The following is an 18,051-nucleotide window of genomic DNA, read 5'->3' as shown; positions in this document are numbered from 1 at the left end:
GTTTCCTTTATTTTGTTTTAATAAAGAAAAAGTTGAAAGAAAAAAATAGTCGTCTTCTTGATTTCGTAAAACATCACTTATCTTGAAACCAACGAATTACTGAACAATTAAATACCAGCACATAACCATTAATGATTGCTGAGTTAAAAGTATGAAAATTGATAATGAGGTGGCAAACATATGTCAATAAACTGATAAAGTAGTGTTCTTAACAATTAACTAACAGTCACATAGAAGACACCAATTAATAGAAGTATAATACTATAGGTGCAACAAAATCATTCATCCATCTGATTGGTTGTGTGGAATTATTTGCAATCCAAACAAATAATTAGCAATATAAATCTGCACAAATCCCTGACAGTATTTGTATTTTCTTGTGTTGTGCCTTGCCCTTTGCATTTTAGTTTTTCTTTTATAATCTTAGCATTGTCATCAATTTTTAAAACTTGTAAATGAAGGTTCTCTACATGCAGAATTTTAGAGGTGTGTGAGTTGGACTGAATTTAAATACATTGATTGAAATTGAGTGAGTTAATAAATAAGTAGATTATTAACTCACCAAAACTTAAACCGATTATATTTTAATGTGTTAATTTTACAACCTCTAGAGAATCCTAATGAAGATGAAAAAAAATGAGAAACTGATTTCTATATCCATACTCTAGAATGTAAAACTATTTATGTACTCATATGCACAGATAAGAGAAAGACAAAATTAAATAAGGTAAACTAGAGCAAAGATCCTCTAGCTGGGTATGATTGATCCAATTTCGTATTCTCCCCAAAGGTAGAAAGGTGATGTCACTCTAAACTTGAGATAAAAGCATGCTGAAAAACACCAAAAGAGACTTTGGTTAAAATGTCATCGAGTTGACTACAAGTAATCACTTTAATATGTTTAGTACGCTCGTAAAGATACATGTTTATTCACAAAGCCAACTGCTGCTTGATTGTCACAATGAACTCAAACAAATGACAATATAATACATTCATTTTCACTCAATAAGTGGGTTCCATAGAGATCTGCACTCTGCTTCAGCATAGAATAAGGCTTATGTAATAAGTTGCCTTTTGAGTTTCCATGAAACAAGATGCAACAAATACCTATATAAAAAAGCAAAAAAAACTTGCGTGATTCAGAACATCCCGTTTATTTAGTTTTGGTGCCTTCAAGATATCGACGGTAGATATAGCATGGTGTCGCACACAGGGGCGGATCTATTAAGTCCCGTGAGGATGGCATACCACCCGCAAATTTTGACGGAAACTCTCTCTATATAGAGTGATATAGTAAAATATTAAATCTGTCACCCACAATACCAAAACACTATCTAGAACAAGTGGCAAAGCGTCACTTTTGCTGGGTCATATTTTTGGTAAGCATTGCTCTATATATATAAACTGATATAGTAAAATATTAAATCTATCACCAACAATACCAAAACACTATATAGTTCAAGTGGCAAAGCACCAACATATCATTTTCAAATATTTTTGGTAAGCATTGCTCTATATATATAGACCGATTTAGTAAAATATTAAATTTGTCACTAACAATACCAAAACATTATCTAGTTCAAGTGGCAAAGCACCACTTTTATCGATTATAGGTTGTGGATTCGATCTTGGTTTGCAGCATATCACTTTTTAATTATTTTTTTTTGTATATAGTAAACTATTAAATCTGCCACAAATAATATCAAATTACTATCTAGTGCAAGTGGCAGAGTGCCACTCTTGTGGGTGATAGGTTGTAGGTTTGATCTTAGTTAGTAGCACATTTTTTAAATTTTTTTTCTTTTTTTCGTTAAGTATTATTGATTAAAACAGAAAACAGGCACCGTAAATGTACCAGTTGACAATTTTTTTGGTACCAAAGAATCCGAATCCTAAATCCACCTCCGGTCGCACAGATGTAAATTTAAAATTTGAACTTCATAAATTTGAGTTTAGAGTAATTATACCATAAACCATAACTCATGTAATTTTTTTGGGTTCAAACTATTATTGGTATTTGTTTTGTAAATCTTTTAAATATATAAACAGGCTTGAGTCAAAGTTACTGAGTTAGAATAATTTTAGAAGTGACATTCTGCACCTGTCCTTCGCTCCAGAAAAATGGTGCAGTAGCGATGAAGTTACTGCAATCAGAGGCGGAGCCAACCCTCTTTAGGGGTTCGTCCGAACCCTCTTCGACGGAAAAATATACTATTTATACATGATTAAAATTATTTTTTATGTGGTTATAATAAGTATTGAACCCCCTTGACTTAGTTTTCTTTGAATATTGAATTCCTTACTTGAAATCCTGACTCCGCTTTTGATTGCAATGCCATGAAGGGTGCGGAGGAAGTCGAAAGAAAAGAATGGATCATCCCCGATTGATCTATCAAATTAAAATGGCATGAAGAGTTAAAATAGTTAAAATGGTGATGAACAATATTAGTCGCTCACAAACCTATGATTGCTGGTCATTCCTCTACGAAATGAAAAAAGAAATCATTATATTAGGATCAATTCTAGATGAAAAATACTTATTGGTAAAAGTAGTCACTGGCGTTGTCTTTAGTATGCGGAGGAAAGTATTTTTCAAAATATGTTTTTCAATTTTTTCGTATTTAATTAATTAAAATATTTTCAATAAAAAGATAGATTTTTTAAAATAAGGAAAGTGACCTTTCGAAGTAAGGAAGATAAGTTCTATAAGTGACTTTCGAAGTTCATTGTCTCTTTTTATACACCGACCCAACATAACGTCCCCAACCCTCACCTCTCCACCTCTAAACGCTGCTCTTCACCTTATTCCATTCATATAGTGTTTTGTTAGATTTATATATAAACGCTTTTAAAATAATTTTTTTATATTTATTTACGATTTAAAAAAAAAAAACTCACTTATTTTCTAAAAAAATATTTTCTATCAAAAACATTTCACTTCCTATCAAATAGACCCTAGATGTCAATCTTGACCCGACATATCTGGGCAGGGATATATATTAGGAAAAAGAAAAGAAGATAAATAGGTAGAAGGGCAGCCGTTATAGACTAATAAGATGGGAAAAAAAGTTGAAATACCTGCTATATCAATATATAATTCTAACATGCAATCAACTAACCAAACAGAATTAACTTAGTTATTTAAAAATCCAAAATAGTTAAACATGATTTTAGATATTGATTTAACACCCACCGTTGGAGATGTCTTGTTTGATTGATAAACTTCTGATGCTAATGGATACGCTATTTAATTAATTTAATTAGCTCCGAATTATATATTTATAGATGAGAAAGATCAGAAGTGTTTAGTTTCGTGGGGTATAGATTAATGAGTCAGTTAAGAAATCAATTTTGTAAATAATTGATTGATTAAAAAGCTTTCAACTTTGTGATTGACTTTCCATCTGCATTGATGAGAAGAAATGGAGTAGAAGTTCAATTTTTTTTTAAAAATAAACTATTATCATTATTATTTTTGTATAATTGGGTGGATGAGAAAGTGAATTAAATTATACATGTCTTTGTTCTACCTTAGAATGTTTTGAACTATTTTTCTATGAAAGTAATTCCTCGAGTTTTTTTATTTAAAGAAGTGACTTGTAAACTTTAATATGAGTAAAATATATTTTTTATTCATAAATTTGAAATATTATGTGGTTTACACATAGAATTTTTCTTTTAAATCAAAGTCTTGTGTATTTTATATTATTTCATTAATATAAAATATAAATATATGATTTTGGACATATAAATTATTATAATATAGGAAGACGACGTAATATTGTGATCAAGGGTAAGCAAATAAACTTTCATTGCAAAATAGATAAATAAATATATAAATAAATAAGAATTACCTATGACCTTCGTCGCTAAAACATAGCTAAATTACTCGTAGACAATTAAATTTTTTATTATTCTTCGCTAAATAGGATTAACGAGAAGTTTTATAATTTAGCTACAAAATTTAATTCTTAATTTCTAGTAGTATATCTTATCTTATTGCTTGAATATACCCTTACTTAAATACTAGTTGTGACAATAATATAAAGTAGTTTTTCTCTTTCTATGTCGTAGTTTTCTTTTCGAAATATTGTTATAGCTAGACATGCAATTGACATTGTAACTACTACTGTTTATACGTTAACGATACTTGGTAAACGAAGTTTCATGAATATACAATTATACATTATATATATTTTCTGTTGCAAATTAATTCTATCAAATATTTTGATACTATTTCATCTTATAATATATGATTAACTATGAATGGCCATCAACACTTCACATATTGCACGAATATATTAGTAGTATATTACGAGGATAAAAAAAACAGTAAAACATAACAAGTATATATAAATGTGCAATTAATTTATAATCTGCGAACAAAATTATTCTGTGAAGTGTGAATGTTCCCAATATTTATCGTTAATATTGTGACCAATCCTCTCAATTTTACCTCTTTAATTAACTATATATACTACTTTGCTAGGTTTTAAATTTCTTGCCTCTATATATGATTTCTTCGTCCCTTCTTTTCTTGTATTTAGAAGTAAAAATATTTATCCCCTTCTATTTAATAGTAATATTTACTATTCTTATGGTTAATGTTACAGTTTCATCAAAATTATTTATTAGTAATTTATTTAATAGAGGATAAGGCCAGTCTGTTATTATATCACATGGATCTAATTAATAAGTTATTAATAATAACATGAACAAAACACTCCAAAAGATTGGAACAATAATGGGTGGGAGCAAAAGCCTAATTATACCTAACTAATTAAAATCATTATTAACAGAATATTTGGAATTCTTAAAGGTAGCCATTTCCATTCTCTATTTGAAAAGACTAATTGAATCCTTAAAGCAAATGAAATTAATGAATGTAAAATTACACCCCCTCAACAACCTCCATATTCGACTCCCCAACTTTTTTTTTTCCTTTTTCTTCTTTTTTGTAATGTAGATCTTTTTGCCTTTTTGTTTGTGTACAAACTTATGAAATACCAAGGCATTTAATGCATGCTAAGCCGTCATTAGCAAACAAGAGTAAATTTAACCCAATGTATTATATAAGGGAATTTTGAGTAAATGCTAAAGTTGTTGTCATGTGATTTTGAAGTCACGAGTTAAAGTTGTGAATAGTCTCTTGTAGAAATATAAGGTAAAATTGAATACAATAAATTCTTCTAATTTGATCATTCTCCGGACCTTACACGTAGGAAAAGTTTAATGAATCGGACTGCTCACATGGTGACATGGACATAGTTTAAACCATTTTTCTACTATCCATAAATTTTAATATGTATTACGTAACAAGTAATCTGATCGTGTAATATCGTTTACACCATCAACTTTGGATCTTTAACTAAATTGCTTCTTTTGTACTTGAAAAGAATTTAATATTCCACAACTAAAATAACCAATTAGTTACATTTCTAAATTTCTTACCCTTGTACTATGTGCATATATGTCTGTAGTAGACTCTAGCAACAAATATAAAGTGGTTTCAGTGGTTGATTTGAGTTGAGGTGCACGGGAGGACAATTAGTGGGTTCACCTAGATTTGGTTTCCTCATTTTTTTTCAAATTTTAACTTTTAACATTTTAGTAGTTACAACCTATTTTTTAATAGCTTTTTCTTTAATTTTCAGAAAGTTTCACTTGATACATTACGGTAACTCACTGACATGTCTATGTTATTAAAGATTGTGATGCACCCCGCATTCCGCCTCAGCATATGCTACACAATATATTCAAAGTCACCTCCTTGATGAGGTAAAAAGTAAAAAGGTAAAACTATGGATTAAAATGTGTGACAATTTTGAAATGAATTTAAGTTTTGTGCAGTGTAGAAAATATTTTATACTATCAGGTGAACTTGACTTGCTTTTGCAGGTTATCTAATCTTTTTTTTTTTAAATTTTTTTGTAAATAATTGAGTAATCTGCAATAGCAGATCAAATTAGCTGATAATGTAAAAATTTTTATGCACTGATGATACACAAAACTTAATCTCTTTTGAAATAAGATGATGAAGGTTCAATAGTAAAAAGGAAAAATAATCATTTTCTTTTAATTTTTTTCAACAGGTACACAGTTTTTTTTTTCCCCCTCTCAATGCCCAATTTGTCGTGTAAAACCAACAAAAGTGACTGCCCATCAGTCATCTATATATCTCTAAACCAACCCACTTTCGCTTACTCTTCTTTTAACAACTACTACTACTATATATATCACATCTTTATTCCATTCATTTTCTTTAATCTGATCAAGATTACTAATAAGTTTTCCGGCAGCTTGTTCAACCACATATATACATGGCAGAAGGTGGTGGTTATGGTGATGATACAAGAAGTAGTTGTTGTCCACGTGGCCACTGGCGGCCAGCCGAAGACGAAAGGCTCAGGCTGCTTGTTGAACAATATGGTCCTCAAAATTGGAACTCTATTGCTGAAAAACTTCAAGGAAGATCAGGTTATATATATTTAGATATCTATCATGAATAGTATTGGATTATAAACTTATAGAAACGAAAAAAATAATGTGTTGACTCGACCATGTGAAATAAATAGGCTTACTTTTTCTTGCTTGAATCGTAATTACAAAAAAATTGATTTGACTGAATCTAAATTTGAGTATCATGTCGTAAGAAAAAATTGAATCAGAAAAAGATCGTGTTTTGATTATTATGGATTGGTGCTACTGTTTTAAAATTAGGGTTAAGTTTTGTTGAAAGAAATCAGCTTAAACACCTTTCTTTATTGAAAACATTTTGAGTATTTTCTTAATTGTCAAAAGTTGGCTTAGTATGCGAATTTTAACATCAAATTAAATAATTCTCAAGCCTATTGGATGTAAGAATTTCATTTATTATTATTGCTGTTACTTTGCTCTTCATTTTTTTTTTTTTTTTTTTGAAGATGGATAACATTTATTGATGTTTAGTTACTTTCCCTTATTTTAAACTTGGCTAAAATGGAAAATCTTTTAGCATCATACACATATGAAGTCTAACAGTTTCCCTTGATAGTATCTTCTCAACTGTTTTAAAAGCGAAATTAAATGCAAAGATCTTGCTCCAGAAGTAAGTCACACATTAATTATTTTTTTTTCTTTTGAAAATTAATTACTAATTTTTTATTTTTGGGAATTGTACAGGAAAGAGTTGTAGATTGAGATGGTTTAACCAACTCGATCCAAGAATTAATAGAAGGCCATTTACAGAAGAAGAAGAAGAGAGACTTGTTGCTGCTCATAGAATACATGGCAATAAATGGGCATTAATTTCAAGATTATTTCCAGGTAGAACTGACAATGCTGTGAAGAATCATTGGCATGTCCTAATGGCAAGAAAGCAAAGGGAACAATCCAAGATTTGTGGCAAAAGAAGCTTATACCAACAACAACATGATAATTTTCTAAGTGATTCTAAATCACCCTCCTATGGTTTTCGACGAAGGAACATCAACAACAATAATAATATGACGAAAACACATGAAGGTAATTATGGCTCCAAAATCAACTTCTTTGAATTCCAAAACCCTAACAAAGATAGGGTTTTCTCAATGTCTTCTACATATTCTTCTAATTCACATGACTTTTGTAGAAGAAATGGGAGCCATTTGGTTAGAGAAAGCTCAATAGACCAAAAATCTTTATGTCAAAATAATTTAAGCTTTTTAAGCCATGGAGGCGGAGCTAATTATAGTTACAGAAGGAGTACTATTATTCGAAACCCTTTCAGTTATGTTGATAGAAATGAATCTAACGGCATAACAGAAAGGGTTGTGAATATTACCGATGGTACATTTTCCTTAGAGAAAATGCTTAGGGAAAGCATTGAACAACAACAACAGTATGGAGAAGAAGCAAGGGAAAGGAAGGATATTCCCTTCATAGATTTTCTTGGTGTGGGGATTTCTTCTTGATTATCTTTTTTTTTTCTCTGGCTATTTTTTTGTTTAATATTAAACAATTCTTTTCGATTTCTTTTCGTTGTTAATTAAAATATAAGTATTTGATATGCCTCCTAAATAATTTCTTTATCGTGTTAATTATTTCACCTATAGTTGTTGTGATAGCTAATTATCTAGCTGTTTCTTTAACCTCTAAGGTAAAAATGTACTCCTAGGTTTTACTTATAATCATCCTAATTTCTTGCGGAGATGGATTTTGAACACTTAGCACAATATATGTAATAAACTTTGATATGAATCAATTTTTGTATGGACTTAATTAATTAGTTTATATATAATATCTTCTTATAAATGGGAATTAAGTTGTACTGATTTTTCTTAATTTTATTTCCCAGTGTATTGATCTTCTTTTTTCCCATGTGTTACGTGACATTGAAAGATTATCTTTGCGTTTCTTTCTCAAATTTTCTGATGTTTTTTTTTCTCATTTTGGTAGAAAGTGCAAGTATCAATTTCGTGCAGGTAAGACTCAGTTGCTAATCTCTTAAGTGAAAAAGAGGGAAACTAAATTGATGTGATGTAAAAAATTGCAACATTTAAGGAGAAGCTCCATATTATATGTTGTTGATAGTTATTTGAAACATGCACTGAAAGATACAATATACTAGTTTGATACATGACTGTTTATTATGTGTATAACGCCCCTCTATCTTATTATCTGGTAAAGTGTGTTGCTTTCTTCGAATTATCATTGTTCGATATTTGCTTTTGGTCCTGTTTTTGGAATTTGGATTCGAATATAATACTTAAGGTCCATTAAAGGGGAGAAGTGCTCTCCCCTAGACTTTTATCATTTTTAAATTTCAAATCCAACATTTTTGATTAAATGTAGAGTGATATTATTCATCTCATCACAATCCTCAAAATCAATAAATACTTATCCACTGAATGTTTACATCAAATCAATGCGACTTACAATGGTTAACTAATATAATAAAGTACATTCTATACATTAGCTAATCATGGTTAAGTACTGATATATAGTCATATATTTAAACACATGTTATATGCATCCATTGATCTGGTGTAAATATTCTATGTGAGTAAAGCTTTTAGATAATCATAGTATCTCTGCTTATATATGCTATGAAGTTGTTGAGGATATTATATATCAGTGTCAATAAGATGTAAAAATTACAAAATTTAAGGAGAAGCTGCACACATATATATATATTGTTGAAAGCTGTTTGAAAGATACACTGATAGTTACAACATACTAGTTTGATATCTGACTATTTATTGCATGTATAACTCCCCTCTATTTAATTAACTTGTAAATATATTACTTTCTTCGATCGAGCTATTCATTTTTCTATATTTGTTTTGGGTCCTCGATTTTGGATTCGCAATGCGTAAGGTTTATTAAGGAAGGAAGCACTCTCACCTAGAATCTTTTTTATTTATAAAACTTGAACATAAAATTTCTAATTATATATAGAGAAATATTATCCAATATCACCTTGATAATCATATTTTTCTATTTATATATGTTATGAAGTTGTGTTGAGGGTACTCCAATTTTTAGATTTGGGATATATATCTTACATTAATTTGTCATTCTGTACTTTGATTAGTGTTACGCTGATTGACTAATTACAACTTACAACTTTTTAAAAATTTAGTTATCTAACTGTCATTTTCTTTTGTTTATACACTTTTTATCTGATAGGAGGATTTTCACAATTTTGTACTTAGATTTCTGTTTACCAGAACACTAAAATATGTGCTCTAAGGGATCGTCAAGATAAAAGGATAGAATGATTTCGAGATAAGATGTGAAATTCATATACCGTACTTATTTGAATTTTGATTCCGGTAGATTAAGCAATTTTGGTACAGTTTATATCATAGTTGTAGTATTTTTTTTTTAATCACATTATTCATAGTGGAGTATCTAATAATCTGAGAATTATTAATTTCGAGATAAACTACTCTTATCTTTCATTTTACTTGTTCAGTTTATTAAAATACTTGTTCGATTTAAAAAATAAGATCTAATTTATTATTTTTTATTTATTTTATCATTATTAAATACTATTCATTTTCAAACATTCAAATGACTGATTATTAATAGGCATGATATAGTAAAATTACTTTCATTTATAATTTCTTAAGAGGTGTGCGAAGTCAAACATGAACAAATAAAGATGAATGGAGGAAGTAATAAAACGGAAAAGATCACAACAATCTCCAAAGCTCGTCTCCAAAAATACTTTAAGGGGTCGTTTTGTAGGATGCATTATAAAAAATAATGCATGTATTTGTTCTGTGTGTTACTATTTTTTTTATTCTGTGTATTACTAATATCTTGTTTGCTACATTTTTTTCAACCTATGTATAACTAATGCAGGCATTAGTTATACACTCTATTGTGTATTATGTGATGCATAACTAATACATGAAAAAACCTTAGTATTAGTAACGCAGTGAACTTTAATACATGCATTAGCATAGATAAAGACAAAATGACCCCTCAAAATATTTTCCACGTCATTTTCATTATATTTGTCGAGGCTCGAGGGTATTTTTGTAAATGCAAGCATAACTTGTTGGGTTCGAAATCGAGAGGGCTTCATGCGGAAGCTAATAGTTTGCAAACCATATAGATGATAAATCAGATGACAAAGAAAACTATAATAAAAAATATATTATTACTTAATATGATTTGATTAAATGACCTACATATGAAAATATATTGATATTAAAGAAAACATAAAACTGTTGAGAGAAAATCTCCTCCTATAGAAGACTCTTTAACAACTACATTATGGTGTTTTTGTGTTATGGTATGAGAAGAGGATGTTCTATTTATAGAGGTCTAAAATCGTTCCTCCAAAAAAGAGGCTAGCCAAATATGGAAAGAAATTATAATTTTCCTTTTAGAAAAAATAAAAGTAATTATGGTATTACTTTTATTTTCCTTTCAAGAAAAGTTTAACCTAATTTTAGTAAGAAAATCAGGGCAAAAATCCTAACAAATCTCCCATTTTTGCCTTTTTTTTATTTGATCCGTCTTCTTCACATCTTTGATCTTTGTTCTTCACATATTGTCTTCATCACTTCTGCTTGGCACGCTTAAAAATTGAAGTTTTTTGGGTTAAAAATATATGAGCCATTTGGGATACAAATATTGGAGCTCTTTGTAGGGTTAAAAGTGAGTTTTATTTTTAAATATATAACAGTAGGATTATTGAAAATATGATTGACAATTGTCTCCACATGTAGTTTTTGTGACAAAATATTTTCACTATCATCAAATTGGTTGCAACTACGATCTCAACATGTCCTTAATCTGAGCCATCAGACCACTAACTCATAGGCTCTAATACCACTTATTGGGTTCGAAATTAAAAGGGCGTCATTTGGAAGCTAATAGCTTGCAAATCATATATACACGATAAATAAGATGACAAAGAAAATTATAATAAAAAAATATATTATTAATATGATTTGGTCAAATGACCTACATATGAAAATATATTGATATTAAAAAAAACATAAAACTGTTGGGAGAAAATTTCTCCCTAAATAAGACTCTTTAATATCTATATTGTGGATGTTTTTGTGTTATGGTATGAGAAGGGGGGTGTTCTATTTTAGAGGTCCAAAATCATTCCTCCAAGAAAGAGGTTAGCAAAATATGCAAAAAGAATTATATTTTTTCTTTCAGAAAAAATAAAAGTAATTATGATATTATTTTTATTTTCCTTTCAAGAAAAATATTACTTAATTTTAGTAAGAAAATCAGGACAAAAACCCTAACATAACTAATACTAGGATAACTAATGTAAACATTACTAAAACATTATATTTTGTATTATTCTTATTCACGTTACCAAATGATCCCTAAAGGGTTCGTGTAGAATGTGAGATGGGATGAGCATGGATATCCCACGAGACTATTTTATCTCACCTTTGGTTTGAGATAGTAACAAATGGTGGGGTAACATAATCTAGGATTAACTAATTAATACCTCACATCAAACATAAAAAAAAATTAATCTCAAATTTTATTCTAAAATTATTATCCTTATTCCCCGTAACAAATGACCCTAAATAAACAAAGGATAAAGTGAAACTAAAAGTGTTTTATGTTTATCCAGGGTAAATAAATCACGTATGTTGTATATTTCTTATATTTTAATTTTAGGGTAAATCAAACGCCTATCTATTTTTCTAGTTTAATTTAATTTTGTGAGTGTGAATATAATTTTTTATGATAATTATTATTTTTGGGTTTCGCTGATTTGTTTTTGATTGAATGTTGAATGTAGTTACTTTTGTTGTTAGTTTTGAAATCTTAAATTGATTACATTGTTAGTTTTGAACATTGAATTGCTATGAATAAAGGATTTTTATTGATTAACCTTTTGAATTTTGAATCTTTAATTAATTGAATTGTAATTTTGAATTCTAAATTGATTACATTGTTTAGTTGTGAATGTTGAAGATGTATCAAGTTAGAATTATGTCAACTTAGAATTGTATTAACTTGAACCTTGGATTATTCAATTGAATTACAATTTAAGCTTAATTTTGATTAGAATTGTTAAAAATTAAATTTAAATTAATATTAAGTGTTGATTAGAAAGTTTAACAACATTAACTTTTGGATCTTGAATTAAAAATTAGTAATAACAGGATCATGTTATCTTGAATTAAATTTGGATAATTTTATATTATTTGTGTATATAAAGATGAAATCTGATCGTAATTGAATGTATGGAACTAATTACTTTCTTTAATTTACAAATTAGAACCAAAAGGTATCAAATTAAAAAATAAATCTTGTCTCTTAAAAAATTATTCTCATAAGGTTGAAAGATAAATTTCAAAGAGTCACACATAAAAATATAAAAAAGAAAAACTTTCAATTAATAATAATGTTAATCATGATTTTTCAAAATAACAAAATTCTTACATAGGGGAATCTATCCCTAAGGCATGAGATTCAAATCCCACTTTTATGAAAATAAAAAATACTAAAATTTTAGAGAACTTTTAAAATAGAAAGAATGGGTAAAATAATACTCCCTCCATATCATATTATCATTTACCGTCAGTTGATATGGCACATTCCTTAAAGAAAAAAAATTAATTAAAAATATAATATTTTACTTAAACATTTGAAATTTTAAATTTGATTAGTACTTTTTTATGTGGTTAAAATATTAAGAATGAAAAATAAATATAATAAAATTATCTTAGTTTTATAATTTAATTAAAATAATTAATTTAAACATGAAGGCTAAGTAATATATGAAACAAAAAGAGTAAATCTTCCGTAAAGAAACAACGAAAAAGTTGGCAAACTTAGCACAAAATATCATTTTCTAAACAATCTTCCACCAAAACTCACATGAAACTTCAGTCGCTTATTGGACGTAACATGGCTGCTCCTTGGGCTTCATTCTCACTTTTTTATGGGCTGACTTTCAGCTGCTTGGTGGCATTTCAGTTACTTTCTTGGGATCTTTTTAGGCTCTATGTAAATTCTGACAGTTTGAAAGTTCTGAAAATCACATAAATATATAATTTAAGTATTAATATTATAAAATAATAAAATTTACTTTTACATTTTAATTTTATTGATAATTATTTCTCCCCTAAACAACTTTCGCATGAATTATATTACCCACTTTAGGACTGACATGGCAAAAAAAATAAAAATAAAACGTGTTTTAATTAAAAAAAGTAAAAAAAAAAAAAGATTCCACCTTTAAATGTTCGACCACTAATTTTTCTTCTTCCTCACCCCCCCTCCCCCTCTCTTCTTCTTCCTCACACTACCCTTCTCTTCTTTTTCTCCATTTTTCTTCACCACAATCATCAACCAACTCCAACAAAATGTGCATCAAAAATATTTTTAATAAAATATGAAAAAATTATAAAATATTTTCTAATATCATCCTTAATTCAATGTCAAAATTATTTCTAATATCATCCTTAACTCAATATCAAATATAGATTAGTACTCATTAATTCACAATACAAAAGTGTTATATTTTTCTCCCTAAATTTGTGGGCTTTCAAAATCCAAAGTACTAATACTAGTAAAATTTTGGGTAAAAGTATTACTCCCTTCTCCTCCCTTGAATTCGATGGACAATTTCGTCGGCTTCGCTGCCGCCATTAGCCGCCTAATTGCAGATATTACATTCTCATTGTTAGCAACGTTATCATGAGTTGTACGGAGATGGGGGGGGGGGGGGGAAAAGAGGTGTGGGGGGGGTGGGTGGGGAGGAAAAGAAAGCTTGGGGGGGGGGGTGAAAAAGAAATATTTTTTTAATATATATATATATATATATATATATATGGGATTATTTTTAATTTTTTTTTAAGTGGATCTGACGTAGCAACGACGTGGCGCTGACTTGGGGGCGAGTATATTACACTCTCCATTGTGAGAGTGGAGTTACGTTTTTCGGGTGTTATATAATTCACGCAAAAGTTGTTTAGGGGGATAAATAATTATTAATAAAGTTAAAGTGCTAAATTAAGTTTTTGCGATAAGTTCAGGGGGGTATTTATGCCTTTTTTCTTATAAAAACTTCCATCAATTTTTACTTCTTAAAATATAACAATAGAAATATAACAAATTTTATCAAATAATGTAAAAAAAGACGGAAATAAAATAACATGATTTAAGGGGGCAACTTAATGGTTGATATTTTATCGTATAAATTCTCCTACTTTGTAGTTTAACTAAGTTTTTTAAAAAATACTAAATAAGATGCTAAAAAAAATAAGACAGTTATTTGATATTTTTTATGTTTTTAAATTTAATTTATGTAATACCCCGTACTTCTACCTAGTTTGAAATCATCTAAAAAGTGTTAGAAACTTACTTTGAAAGATTAATCCACTTTTATACACGTGGAATTTCTAAGATTTTCATTTTTTCTTGAGTGGAAAATTGAATAAACTTTCCATCAATACCAATTTCGACAAAATCCGACATCGAAAGAGAAAGTTATGGCCGAAATACAGAAAGCAGTCAAACTGCCCAGGTGCGACAGTGAGAGCCGATGGACCATCGCCCAAGCCGTTGTAGTGAGGCAGTGAGACCACAGTCTTCCTAAGAGCGACGGCCCAGGCCGACAGACCATCGAGCTAGCGACGGACCATCGCCCAAGCCGTCGCAGCAGAGGCAGCGAACCCCTATTCTGCCCAGGTGTGACGGTCAGGACCGACGGACCGTCGAACCAGCGACGGACTATCACACCCATCATCGCATACCCCATTCAGTTATTTTAAAGTCGTATTTGAAAGGGTATTTGGTTTTTTTTCCCACCATTTTTAACCCCTAATTATATCAGACCAAGGCTCATTAGTTCATTATTCTCTACAACATCAAATTAGGGTTTTCTCTCTAAAAACAATCCCCAAGAACAAGATTCAAATCCTTCTTCAAGAAACTAAGAGATTCAAGTTCTACAAGTCCAAGGACTTCAAGAAACTCACAACCCAGGTATGTCATGTGTTGATTCACGGGTCTCTTTCACCCATGAAGCTCAAGAATCTCTTTTCAAAGATTTGGGCATTTGTGAATGTTCATGATTTAAATTGAATTGAAATTCATGTTCATGGTGTTGTGTGGTTTTGATTGATACTTTAAATTACATATTCCAATGATTGACCCTATTATGTGAAGATTTGTAACAACTATGATAACCCCTCTTCAATCTACAAGTTGATTGATGTATCCATGATTATTAGATATGTTAATGATTGTATAATCTAATCATGTCCCCATGTGTTTGATTAAATGCCCATGTGAAGAAAAAATGCCATACTAGTATAATAATATGAAATCCCCATTCATGCACAAGTTCATGCATGTCAAGTGTTTGATGAAATGTCTTAGTTAATGAATTATGGATATATGTGTGGCCATTGTGGTGCTTTAGAACTTATACTTTATAAATTCTCCAACTTATTATATTATCGACTGTTGATGTGATCATGTATTCAAGAAAGTCATGCTTTGTCAGTTTCCTTCCATCGAGTTCTGGGGGTATTTGTACCCGAAAAAAATATAGCTGTGCGCCTAGAGTTAGTTTCATGATTTCACGATATCTTTAGTCAAGCCATGATCCATACAATTCAGTTAGTCATGTGACTCAGGAAAGCTCAGTAATCGAGTGATCTCAGTACTATTCTGTCAGACAACAAAATTTAGTTAATTCAGTCCAGTTCAGTAGTTCATGTTCAGTGTCTATTTAGATGGGAGTAGGAATTAGCACCGAGTGAACCCAAGGATGGGAACTCGCCTGTTATATGAAGGTGTGATTCTTAGAAGCAATCCTTGCATTCTAGAACTACGTAGCCAGCGTAGGTTGAGACATCATAGACTGCTATATGAGGGTAGATGAGGTGGCTTAACCTGTTATATGAGGTTTCCTACCATTCTCACTAGATTTACCTGTTATAAGAGGGTTACTCCCAGATTGTCCTTACCAGTGGTGCATTATTGACACCTTTTTAATTGGGGTTACAAATTGGACCCCAACTCAGCTATATTGCATTATTTGGGGCATGTCGATTAGATGACTACTTCTCACAGTTTCTGTGACAAAATTTAGGACTGTCAGATACAGTCATTTAGTCTCAGTAATAGAACTCAAATAGTTCTACAGAATTCAGGATTGTCAGATATAGTCTACTCAAAATAGTACAGAACTTAGTTAGTTCCATCAGAACCTAGACTGTCAGATACAGTCACCCAGTATCAGTTATTTCAATTGTACAATTATTAGTAATTCATGTTATTAGTATTCAGACTCAGTAGAAAGTATTATCATAAACTCAGTTACAGTTATTATGTATTCACGTATGCATTCTCACGTTCATGTTATCCAGTCAGTTAGTATAGTTCATGCATGTGAACCCTTTGCATTCAGCCTACGTCACATGCATACCGGTACATTCAGTCGTACTGACGTATTTGCGCTATAGTGTTTTATACCATAGGTTCAGACATACGAGCTCTAGATCATTAGTAGATTCCAGATATCAATAGTCAGTCAGCAGTGAGTCCTCATCCTTCTAGAAAGATATGATTAGTTATTTCATTATTTTAGTACTTAGTTATTTCAGTAGTGGGAGCTAGTTGGGGACATATCTCATCAACTCCTTATTCAGACAATTCAGTCAGTTAGAGGCTTTTCAGACTATCATGTTTAGATAGTTTATTTTAGTTGTTTTGGGTATTCCATACCCTATTCAGATGGTACGTTTTATCAGTTACATTTCAGTTTTGAACCTTATGGCATGTTTCAGCCTACTATTTCCATATTTATACAGTATATCATGCAGTATATAGGTATAAATATCATTCATGAGTTAGCTTGTGGTTCTTCGGGGTCATGAGTATTGTGTAGCATTTCGGGTACCAGATTTGAGGCATTACAAACTTGGTATTAGAGCCTAAGGTTCAATAGAGTCCTAGAAAGTCTGAAAGCCGCATCTAGTAGAGTCTTGTACATGGGTTTATTGTGCGCCACATTTATGTACAGGAGGCTATGAGATGTTTAGGAATAGTTTTTCTTCTTTTAGTATTCATGTCGTACCAGTGAGCATAATCTCAAGTCAAACTTCAATCTAATCCTTTTCTCCCTTTATTCTATAGAATATGCCTCTTAAAAGAAGAAATGAGAATCAGTTAGCCCCTCATCCCGAAGAACCTTTGTGCAAACATGTTTCTCAAGCAGAGTTCAGAGCTGCATTCACTACTCTTGCTCAGTCAGTTGCTGCTCAGAATGAACAACCGACTATCATTTCGACCAACCCAGTGGCCAATTCAGCTGCAGCCAGGATTCGAGACTTCACTCAAATAAATCCTCCATCTTTTCTCAGGTTTAAGTTAGATGAAGACCCTCAGGAATTCATCGATTAGGTTCAGAAGATTACAAACATCATGGGGGTTACTCCTAGTGAGAGTGCTGAGCTAGATGTATATCAGTTACAAAATATTGCTCACAGTTGGTTTAAATAGTGAAAGTTAGAAAGGCCAGATGATGCAGGGCCTATCGAGTGGGTGAAGTTTGTCACCGCATTCTTAGATAGATTC

At 30.4% G+C, this 18,051-nt stretch overlaps 1 protein-coding gene across 3 annotated transcripts; it reads left to right on the top strand.

The window, feature by feature from the left end:
* Positions 1–6,170: 6,170 nt before the first annotated feature.
* Positions 6,171–10,483, top strand: LOC107869642 (transcription factor CSA). 3 transcript variants are annotated; one of them, XM_016716142.2, is made up of 3 exons: positions 6,175–6,477; positions 7,162–7,503; positions 8,416–9,577. In XM_016716142.2, exons 1-3 carry the CDS (start codon positions 6,321–6,323, stop codon positions 8,457–8,459), a joined length of 543 nt encoding a protein of 180 aa, XP_016571628.2. In that variant the 5' UTR covers positions 6,175–6,320; the 3' UTR covers positions 8,460–9,577. The 3 variants fall into 3 exon arrangements, with proteins under 3 accessions (XP_016571627.2, XP_016571628.2, XP_047266813.1); XM_047410857.1 differs by lacking the exon at positions 8,416–9,577 and adding an exon at positions 7,610–7,787; XM_016716141.2 differs by having other exon boundaries at positions 6,171–6,477; positions 7,162–10,483.
* The last annotated feature ends 7,568 nt before the right edge of the window (positions 10,484–18,051 follow it).

The sequence above is a fragment of the Capsicum annuum genome, chromosome 4 (genome assembly GCF_002878395.1).
Source record: "Capsicum annuum cultivar UCD-10X-F1 chromosome 4, UCD10Xv1.1, whole genome shotgun sequence".
NCBI lineage: Eukaryota > Viridiplantae > Streptophyta > Magnoliopsida > Solanales > Solanaceae > Capsicum > Capsicum annuum.
The sequence above is the reverse complement of the archived record's forward strand: the minus strand, read 5'-3'. Positions and strand labels throughout refer to the sequence as shown.